We start from the raw sequence: 11,034 nt of genomic DNA, 5'->3' as shown, positions 1-11,034 counted from the left end.
GGCCGCTGGTGCGCGGTGTGGGCCGGGGGGCTCCGGCAGGGACCCTGCAAGCCCTCGCCCAGGCCGCATCCCGTGAAGCCACCCCTTCGTGCAGTGGGGCGGTGTGGGGAGGCTCCGGGTACTGCCGGGAGCGGTGCTGTGGGAAAAGCCTTTCCTGGAGAAACCGTGACACTCGCACTGAAAAATTGCCTTCAGCCAGGTGCTACGGCTGCACCGGGGATCGGGCAAAGCAGTCTCTCGGTTTTCCCGGTTCCCCTTGTCTCAAAGCTAAGCTGAAGCCCGCCTCTGGAGGGGACTCGCAGCCCTGCATGAGGCAGTGGAGGTCTGTGTGTGGTGTGAGGGAAAGGGACTGGGTGCTAAGTGCCTAGAGGTAGGGCACCCACAGGGATACCTGAAAGCGATTGGGCCTCTGAAACTCTGGCGTTGGTTGTCTTCATGGGACAAAAGATGTCCCCGAGGTGGCTCTCCTCTGCCTGCTGCAGAGCCTCGATCTTTGCTTCGTTGTAGTGGTGCTTACATGCCACAGCCCTAAAACAGTCGCCTTTCACAGTCCTGCTTCCTTCTACCTGCAAACAGAAGGCACGCTCGAATAGCCGAGGCTTTAATCGGGCATCGGGTGAAGAGAATGGGGGCTGCAGGAAAGCATTTCCCTTTGCTGAGACTCACAGCCTGGCCTCTCTTCTGAGAGCAGCTGCCTATGTACAGCCTATTTCAGCACTTTCAAGGAATTAATTATTTTCTCTTGTATGTGGCCCCTGGAGGAAGAGGCCCAAGCACCCCCCTCCCCCTGTCATTCCGTGTCTCCAGTGATCAGAGCACTTGCTTAGGAGCTGGAGATGTGGCTCCTGGTGCTTTTCCCAGAACTTTGTGTTTTGTCCTCTGACAAATGTTTGACATAAAGTACATAGAGCAGACTTGGAAAAGGGGACTGAAATCCAAGGCTGTTCCCCTCCCTTCCCCATGGCAATGTTGTTATTGCTAGGTCATGGCCTCACCTCGATTGCTCCCATGAATCCTGACTCCCCACCCTCTCCCCCAGGCAGCTGTACGGGTTCAACAAGCTGGTTGAAAATGGAATGCGTGTTAGGCTAGCCTATCTCCCCAGTAAGATACTCTTCAGGAAGGTCAGTGGGAGGCATCTGAACTCCATCGGGCAGAAGTGGGGAGATGGTGACCTTGGGTCTCCCGGTGTGGGAGGGACTGCAAGGCACATAGGGGGAAGGAAATACCCCCTGGGGAGTTGAGAAAGGGTTCAAAGGACCTGGTGAAGTGTTAAGCAAAAGCAGTCAGCGGCTGAGCACATGGCGGGGAAGTTGATGATAAGCATTTGCAGCTGGTTTTCTCTCTCTCCCACCCTGGAGGAACTGGGCGGCTGCTGACTCAGGAGCTGCATCAAGTTGGAGGAATGGGAAGGGGGTCACATTTCCTGCGTGCCTGAGACACGTTGCAGCGAGCCATGGGACAGCGATGGGCACCTCCTGCCTGCTGTCCTGTCTTGGAAGAGCGATCACAGCACCATGCCGTAAGGAGCTGGAGCCTGCTGGTATGCGTTGGATGTGCTCCGAGCAGGCTGCGCAGCTGGGGCTGTGGGTCTCGTCTTGCATGGAGACGTGTCTGAGCTCCGAATTCCAGTGCTGGGCTCAGGGGGAAGAGAGGAGTGGAGCTGCCCAATGTGGGGTGGTTCTGGGTATGTGAAAAGCAGAATGTCCTGTGTCTTGGGATGCTGACAGCATAAAAATAGGACTCCAGAGCCACTGGGATTAGGCATCGGCTGAGCAGGAGCTTTTGGGAGGGCAGTTCTGAACTTTAATGCCTTCGTTCTGCCCCAGTCCTGCTTCTGGTATTAAAGGTCTTACATTCCTTGCAGCTCGTGAATGTCACTTTAAACGTGCTTGGGGCACGCAATTACAGCTAACTGCCCTGCAAACTCCTCCTGGAATCTGGAAAGTTGAATTCTTCCATTCATATGCACCCTCACCTGCCCTGCAAAATCATTTCCTTTAGTCTAGCAAACCACTGTGTTAAAAGTGTGCATCTTAAGTCGTTCACTGCTGTTTTACCTGTGGAGAGCCAATGACAGTGAGACCTGATTTTATTTTTTTAATCATTTTTGAGGGTACCATTTAAGTGAGCACATGTAATTGAATATACACTGAGAACTGATCTGCTGAAGAGCCTACTGTTTCTAAATGCAGTAGCTACTCTTCATAATAGGCATGTTAAGCTTAAAGTGTATCTAGGTAGGGGTATTATAAGCCTTGTTTTACCAAAATGGATTTTTTTTCTTGGAAGTAAACAGGGAAAACCGGGGAGGAACTGTAGCTGAGGTCTGACAGATGTTCAAGTGCGTGAAGCTTAAAGAGGAACGTATGCTATTCAGTTTGCTCACAGAGGCTTTGTGACCTGTGTCTTCGCAGTAATGATGACACAAGCTTTTTTGAATAAAAGGAAGAAATTAACTGCCTTGGCTAATTGTACCCTTGCTAGCTAGCTAACCAAGGACACCATTTGACTGTGAAAACTGTTGGTGCACCCAAATCTCTCAGCTGGGGAGAATATCTGAAATGAGAGTGTTCCCATATCTGTGGGCTAGAAGGGCTATTTAAAAATCTTCCTAATTGGAAAATTAAACACTATTGCTTTAAAACAGTGGTGCACTGCTTTGAAAAACTAAGACCATATGGAATCATTTATTACTTTTCAATATGTATTCAGTCTCTGGTGCAATTTTATGTACCTGCTAATGCATAAAGTCTTTTGGAGCCAGAATAAAGCACCACAAAGCATGATTTAATGCTATAGGGTCACCAGATCTGTTTCAGATTACTGGATGTTTCAATCTGCTGAGAAGAAGGGGATGTGCCTGAACCAATGAAACAATGACAAGCGGCGGGGGGAGCTCATTAATCTGAAGTGCTTTGGAAATATAGTGCACATTATCAACAAAAACCTTTGAATGATTGAGTGGGGATTTGGTCATGTAAGAGATACAGTTATGAAACGAACTATACTAAGTAACAGGAAAGTTAAAACAAAGTCAGTATTAATAGTACAATACTTGGTTGCAGTTTAAAGCATCTTAATGAATCATGTTTTCAAACAGTACAGGCCCGCATGAGCATGTGACTGTAAGAGAAAATAAGAGCAAGTAAGCCGGGAATGCACAAAAGTGCTTTTGTTTATAGTTCTGTGGTCACTGGAAGTGCCTATTCTTGTGCTTATTCACAAACACCTCTGGCTCTTTCTTCCAGAAATCCTATCCAAACATTTTTGTTCTGACTTCGTTAGAAGAGGACTTTGTGCTTCGGTTCTTCTTGTATGACTTCTACGAGGTTCAGTCTCACAGTCTCTGGCAAGGGACTGAGATGACTTAGCTGCTTTTTTTTTTCCTGAGTGACAAGCCATGGGGCAATTCACTGATTCAGCAGGGACCAAGAAGTGGCCAAGGCTGACAAGTTAACCGTGCATGGTCCATGCCACCTGGTGATGAGATCTGCAGGCATGGGAGGCAATCTTTATGCCTTTATCATGAACCTGAGAGCAGTAGTTCATCTGGCTAGTTACAATTTAACAGAAAACCCATTTTTCATCTTGCTGTGGTGTTGTGCTTTCTTTTAAATGTCACCTGTAGAGTATCCCAGGGAGTGGGAGCTTCAGTTTTGCTTTGTATTTCTTACAGATACTGACAAAAAAATTTTCATATGAACATGGTCCACTAGGTTACTGAAAAAGAGACAGATTCTTTCTTAGAGGCATAAGCAAACTAAAAAGAATTTGCAGTAACTTTTATACTTCAATCAAACTATTTTGTGAGTATATATTTGTAATTTATAACCAGTAGATTAATTGAATGGTTCTTTTATTAAAGTTGAAACCTTACATTTTTAGAAGAGTTATTAAGCAAGTAAATTAATCTTCAGCTTTGCTGTAGCACTGAAGCTTGTTCATCACTGTTGTGCCTTCCATCATTCTTTAAACATTTGATAATCGATAGTGGTAATTTCAAATAAATTTACATTTTTTTTTTAAATAGAGTATGCATGCTTCTTCTGGATCGACACCTTAATGTGACCTCTCCCTCCTGCTCAAATTATAGTATTGAAATAAAATTCTTCAGGCGAAATGAAGCCAGCTGAATGAATGCATAATTAGGATTAAGACAAATACCATGAGAAGTAATTGCTGTCTGTGAATAATTTTTATCCAGACCCTATATCTTAGCCGTTGGAAAACCTTAAATAAAATCCTCTTTAAAGTCCTTAAAATTTTCTTGAGAGTGGTTGTCAGTTTAGGTATGTATTCTGACTTTAACTTGTAAGGATGACTGGTGAGACTATTACTTGCCCATAGATGGCAATAGCATTACACTGTTGAAGTAGCCCCCAGCCTATGAAATGAAGCTGTGATGGTGGTGAATATTAACTTGGGGAATGGAAAGAAAAAAAAATCTTGCCTTTTTTTTTTTTTTTTTTTTTTTGGCTGCAGCAGTGGTGATGGGGACTGTTCTATTTGCAGGAATGTTGGGACTAATCATGTGAGAAAAGATCCTGGAGTGATGAGGCAGCATATTTCCCATGTCTGAGGTCAGGATTTGTTCTGTGAAGCTGACCTTTAAAACAGCCTGGAAATGAGGAACGTGGCACCAGAGAGCAGAGCAGGAAGCATGAAATGATGTAAGATATGTTTCTTCTGCATATGAAGTACTTTTTTTTTAAAGGTCCAGGTTTGTGATTCAGCATTTTATGCCACTGACAGAATATAAGAAAGGGGACAATTTTGTCAAAAAAGAGAAATTCCTATTGTTCTACTCAAAATCTAATAGAATATTATCCATCAAGTATTTTTGTTCCCTTCTATTGAGACGGGAGGTGGGCGGTATCTTTTCCCCAAATCACTTTTCCCTCAACCTCCTGATCTGAGGGCCCTGGAATGGTAGAAAAAGTGGTATTTAGGCTCAGCCTGGATGCCTTATGTATTTAGAATGGAGTTGACCTAGAACGGGGTGAACTGTCACCAGCTTTGTTGGCGTTGGATACCTGGGTGACTGCTGTTTTGACTCTGACAAGTTACAGTAGGACAATCCTGCCGTGAGAAAGCCTTGGGGTGCTGAGTGGATGTTTGATGCAGGACATACAGCTCAGGGACCCCCAGGGCTCAAGCATCATCTTGAGGTTGCCAGCCTGGGTTTGGTCCCAGCTGCACAGTGATGCAAGACTTCAGACACAAGCTCTCCTCTCTGAGCTTATGCAAAAGTGCCTTTACTGCCTTTTCTTCCTTATTTCTTGCCTTTTCTACCAGTGTCCTTTCTCTTGTTAAGACACACGAGGCTGCACTGAGAGGTCTCATGTGCCTGCCGGAGGCTCTGCTGTGATGAAAATCTTGCCTCTCCAGTATCAGTGCAAGCACTTAGGCCAGCACTGGGCAGGAAAAGGATGCCCCAGCCTGTTGCCACCTCTCCGATCTGAAGCCCTGCTGACCTGTCAGGAAAGAGCGTTTGGAAGGAGAAAGCGAGGGAGTCGCTTCATCATTCTCCCTCTGTGGAGGCTGACTCTGTGTTAAGACAGTGTTTATCTCTCTTGGTAAAGGCGATGGCAGCGGGGAGCACTCCCAGGCGCTGGAGCTCTGCTGAGTCCACGGCAGGACTGCAAAATGGTCCCTGGCATGGCGTTGGCCCAGGCTGCTAGCCTCTTTCCCAAACAATTCCCAGGCATGAATGTAAAAAATCTGGCTGCAGCCACTCTACTTTCCTGGGTAAGAAGGTTTAACAGCCTGGACATGGCTGCTTTGTGCCCATTGGGTAGTTTATCCCTATGGATATGGTCTGGGTGTGCCTGGGATGATCTGTGCTCAGAGCAGTTCCCTGCACAGGGGCAGCCCTGCTTTCCAATGTTGAATCACGTCACAGTGAACAAGCAGGGAGACAGCCTTGTCATGCTTTCTCTTTACTTGCTGAGATGGCAGCACCAGTGAAGGTGACTGATGGTTGGTTTTTAGTTGCTCCAAATGCCAGCCAGAATGAAGCTGGCTTGCATCTGCCTAAGACTCTGAATAGATTTATTTTTTTTAAGAGTCCTAAGGGACAAGCAACTGGATATGAGCACGTACTGTATTTGTGAGATGGGCACTGGGATGGCTTGCGTATGTTAAATTGGTGTTGAAAAATGGGTGGTGGAAAATTAGAGCCACACAAAATGATTCAGAGCCTGAAGAAAATGCTTTGCAATGGGAGACATGAAGCACTCGCTCTCTCTCGCTTATCAAAAAACACTGAGCAGGGAATTGATTATGATGGCGAAAGAATTTCCTTGGGAGAAAAATATCAGGTAGTGAAAGGCTCTTTAATCTAGTAAATTATGGGAATGCGTAGCAGCAAGCTGAAACCAGATAAATTCATATGAGAAACTGGGCACAAATTTATTGGAATGAAGGTGATTAATCACTGTAACAAGCTGTCAGGGGGGTTGGCACATTTTCCAGATGTGTCCAAGCCAAGACAGGCATATTTCTGATGGATGTGCTGTAACCACAGTTAAAAGCATGAGTGACACTGTAGTGGAGTCTCAGGCAAAGTAAGCAGGTGAAGTTTGAAGGGCTGTGATATACAAGAGGTTTGACTAACAGTTCCCAAAGGAGCCGCAAAGATCTAATGGTTCCCATCTGTCCTTAACCTCTGAGAGACTGAGAAAAACAGCACTGAGCAGAAAGCGGAAGGGAAGAATCAAAATGACAGCCCCATCGCTGGCACGCTAATGTGCCTTCTGTTTCTGCAAGGACTGTATCTTTCACCTGCTCGGGGCTTTACTAATGTATTCTCAACACCCGTTGCAAGACCGATCTTTCTCCAGCCCACGAGCACTCTGTACAGATTGGTGTCAGTCTCTTTCATCTGAGGAGAGCTTAAGTAAAAATCTGTGATGCTCAGCAGTTCACATGATAGCTCAGATAAGTAGTTTCTTTTTTGTTTGATGTTATTTCATCTTGAGCTTTGGACTTGCCTGTTCTTTATGCCTCCTCGTTTCCCTCATACCCATTTCCTTGTATTTCCTTTGCCGCCGGGCTCAGTACACTGTGCTGTGTTGATGATCTCTGGTGCAGTAGATCTTGGAGACTGCTTCTTACTCATTCTGAGACCGTTTGTTCCTCATAATTTGACAAAATGAACCCTCTCTTTCTTGCACAGATTTCACACAGGATGGGTACGTCAGTGACGTGCTGTGTAGATAAAAGCTTGTCGGGAACTTTTTGATAAAGTGCCTTTCATCCAGAAGTATAAATTTGTAGATGCTGTAGCTATTGACAGGAATGCACTAGAGTATCTGTGCAAAATACCTGCAATCTGCATCTAGAAAAGTGCTCTAGTCTCACTTTAAAAACAAGACTTCTCTCCTGGAAAACCACTTGGTGGTGGGAATCAAGAATTTCTCATTCCCTGTTGCTTTTCCCAGGGTCCCAGTGCTTTCCTGCTTCCTCCCTGTCTGCTTGGGATGATGCAAGAATTTTATTCTCTCAAGCCCTAAGTCAAGTCTGCTGGCTTCTCCTTGCTCCAGAGGGTAATTTTGTACAAAGTCAGGGCTGAAACAAGGCAAATGAAGGGGTGGAGTTGTCCACCAGTTGTCATCAATAGCCACAAGCCATTAACCCAATGCATGGACTCTGTGGAACATGGAAAGTTAGAGGTAGAGCAGGGGTTTCAACTCAGATCTCCAAATAGTAAGTGAGAGTCCTGAGCTTATTGGGGGGGGGGGGGGGGAGTGGAGTGGTGCACATTTAAGAGTAAGAAATGTTTTTAAATCTTTTTTTGAGGAAATGCAAACCGTCTTCCATGCAGTTTTCCAGAGCCTTGGAAAGCAGGAATATCTGCATGAGCAAAAAGCTCCAGCCCAGGACGGCACAGAAGGTATAAGAATAAGATGACTGTGGCTGGAGAGATGAAAATGCCTTAGTTGGGGCACCAGGTGAAGTCCTGAAGTCCTGCAATGGCTGGTCTTATTTGCAAAGACTGCAGCTGAAAACAGACCCAGGCAGGCACTGATCCAGACTATTCTCAGCCTTTGGGGAACATTCAGTTTTGGATCTGAAGGACCCAGGTTTTAGGCTGGACTGAATCCATGAGTCTAAAACTTCTTCAAAACTCTGGGCAGATGTTGCTTTTGACTTCACTCTGTAGCTTGGATCCATTTGCTTAGTCATGAGTCAGATGAAGGTTATTCTCAGTGTCAGGAAAAGATTTACCTTTGCTCTCTGGCTCGGATTAGCTTACTGTCACCCCCCAGTTTATCTGCTTTTATATGCACAACCTGCTGACAAATGTGGGTAAAATAAGTGGTTAGTCCTTTTACTCTCTTTCCTTTCAGCTTGTTGATTGCAGGATTCAGTCATATGCATAGTAATGTGCAATTGAAGGATGGTGGCTTTGCCCAGCTGGCTTAGATCTTACCTCTGAGCCCGTATTCAAAAAGACCTACCTATTTTGAGTGGTGTGGGAAGCTCTCCAGGGCCCAGAATGTGAGAAGTAATCAATTCTTGTAGAAATGTTTCTGCAATGTTGTGGAATCCAGCCAAGAGACATGATGAAAGTGGAAACAGTTTTCTAGGACATCCAGTTTCATTTGATGAGCTTCTCAGCAAACATCTGTACCCTTCCATGTGTTGATTGTGTCCTGTGTGATTGATTGTGTCCTTTTGTGATTTGGTTACCCTGGCAATCCAGCTACTTTTCCAGAAAAGTCAGCTCCATCAAAGGTCATTGACTTGTTACATTAATGGCCTGCTTGCTCCTTCAGTAGACTTTGGCATCCATTGCAGGTTCTTTTGTGGGCTTGGACCTGTATGAGAAGGGATATGCAGAGAGGGTTATGCCCTGACATGCTTGATTGGAGATAATTTTTTTTTTCCTTGTTTCTTCTTCACTCCAGCTGGACTGATCATCATCTTTCTTGTTTCTTGAAACACTGAGGCAGCTTTTCTACATATTACCAGGCTTCTGTTCCAGCAGGTTCTAGACAAGAGTGACGTTTTCCTGTACAGCTCTCTTTTTACATGCCTCCCTTTGACATGTTTGTACAATAGTTTGACTTGAAAAAGTCTCAACATCATTTCTGCCTTTAGGCAAGCCACGGAGGGACCAATGCATAGCAAGTTCGTCTATATTTTCCACTTGAATTTATAATTTTTTAGAGTTTAAGGATTAAGAGATACAGCCTAAAACATACTTAAATATGTCACAACACTGAGCATTAAAATGTCTGGCTCATTGAATGCCACGTGAGGTGCTGGCACGCCACAAGGGAAGACTCAGGTGCTTCAAAAGAACAGAACCTGACTGCATAAGGAGCCGCTTGCACAAGCCAGCAGAGGATATGAGCTTGGAAGGGGAAGTCAAACAGGGAAGCCCATGCAGTTGGAGTAGCTCACATTTAAAAAATAATTTTAAAATAAACATTAAAAAAACCCCTAAACATGAAACATTAACCAGAGGTTGACCCATTTCTTTTGGTATCTTCCTTGCTTCTTTGCCCATGTTTTGGAAAGGATAGAGCCTGCACGTTCTCCTCAGGATACTGGCAATGGAGAGGATTGCTGCAAGCTGAACCACGTGGGAGGAGGAGGAGTGGAGAGACTGTGGTGATGAAGGGGTGGCAGAACAGGACTGGGGAGCTTCCTGAAGCTCTTACTGCAGCAAGTCCAAGCAAGGGCCATCTCTTTTTTATAGAGGCATAGTCACGGGGTTCTCTTTGAGGAGTCCACTGTAAGCCAAATCCTACGAGTGCTCTGGGTCTCAGAGCATCGGAGTTTCAGGCTTGTTCAAAAGCCAGGCTCCTCCCAGCTGGAAGGGCACTGGCTGGTACTATGAGGAAAAAATGAGGCTGTACCAACTCCAAACCCATTCCAGGTGTGATTTTTTGAGGGCAATGTCAGGATCCCAGCAGATGAAGAAGACACATGGCGCTAAGGAGATTTCTTTACTGAGATACAGAGAACAACTTGTCATCGCAGCTGCCCTTGAAGTTGGGCAACTCACAGCTGCACCTGAAGTTGGGTGATTCTCCCTTTCTCATAAGGCCACTTGTATGCACAATGAGCACTCCAGAATTAAATTAAATCCCAGGCATGGATGGCACTGCTTACCAGCTCCACTTGCCAAAAAGTCCCCACGTGCAGGGGCAGCAACGACTCGTCCAAAGAGCTTTTGCACCCCAGGGTGAGAAGGTTTCCCAGCACCGGGCCAACATGGTGCCAACACGTGCTAAAAAGGGTAGGCTGGAGACAGCAATCCAGGTGGGGATATGCCTGCCTGAGAAGTCAAAAGGTAGCCATGCAGAAGCCCCGGGCTTCCAAAACACTTTTGGGGGCCCTCCTGTTGCTTCACTCAGCACGACGCGTGCCTCATACCCCGTGCTGAGGGGTCCTGCGCGGTGATGCGGCTGGGAGGACTTTGCTGGCGCCATCGCAAGGCAAAATCTGGCCGGGATAGGATCAAGCCATGTGAAATACTGTATTTACCTGAACATAAGGCAGCCCCACTTCCAAGGAAGCCCGCGCTCCCCAAAACCAAAGCCGAGTAATAATTGACTTGTCGTGTATTAAAAACGTAAATCTTCGGTGTCCTGGTGAGGGTCAAGTCACCCCTGTGCTGCACGAAGCTCCACGGCACTGCCCTATACCACGGCCTCCCCGCAGCCCCATGCCACCCCTCTGCCCCCCGTTTTTTGTGACCGCCCTGCCTGACTCGGGATGCAGGGTGTCCCCAAAGCGCCTGGTGCGACCGGGCGCGTGGCTTCCGCCGCCAGCCAGAGGCGGGAGGGGGGCGGTGGCTTCCCCCCGCCAGCCAGAGGCGGGAGGGTGCGCGGAGTTTCCGGGTTTTTCCGGCACTTTCTGAAAGGACTCTCTACCCAAGCTAGCACCGTATATATATTTTACTTTGTTCTCAGTCTGGCGGCAAGGTGAAAGTGAGCGTATTTTATCCATTCGTTTCTAGCGTTGCCTTTGCAGAAGCGGCGAGCAGCTCCAGCCAGGGCAGGGGCGGCCGCGGGG

At 46.5% G+C, this 11,034-nt stretch overlaps 1 protein-coding gene across 1 annotated transcript in view; it reads right to left on the bottom strand.

Annotated features, from left to right (window-relative positions):
• Positions 1-391: 391 nt before the first annotated feature.
• Positions 392-11,034, bottom strand: part of LOC104624546 (lactation elevated protein 1-like) — a gene marked incomplete at both ends in the record, with an annotated part of 44,976 nt that continues 34,333 nt past the window's right edge. Inside the window, 2 exons of the mRNA XM_010291946.1 lie at positions 392-566; positions 996-1,061. Coding sequence (XP_010290248.1) covers positions 392-566; positions 996-1,061 — 241 coding nt within the window. The remainder of the gene's footprint in view (positions 567-995; positions 1,062-11,034) is intronic.

Source organism: Phaethon lepturus, unplaced genomic scaffold (assembly GCF_000687285.1).
Source record: "Phaethon lepturus isolate BGI_N335 unplaced genomic scaffold, ASM68728v1 scaffold11510, whole genome shotgun sequence".
Classification (NCBI taxonomy): Eukaryota; Metazoa; Chordata; class Aves; order Phaethontiformes; family Phaethontidae; genus Phaethon; species Phaethon lepturus.
The sequence above is the reverse complement of the archived record's forward strand: the minus strand, read 5'-3'. Positions and strand labels throughout refer to the sequence as shown.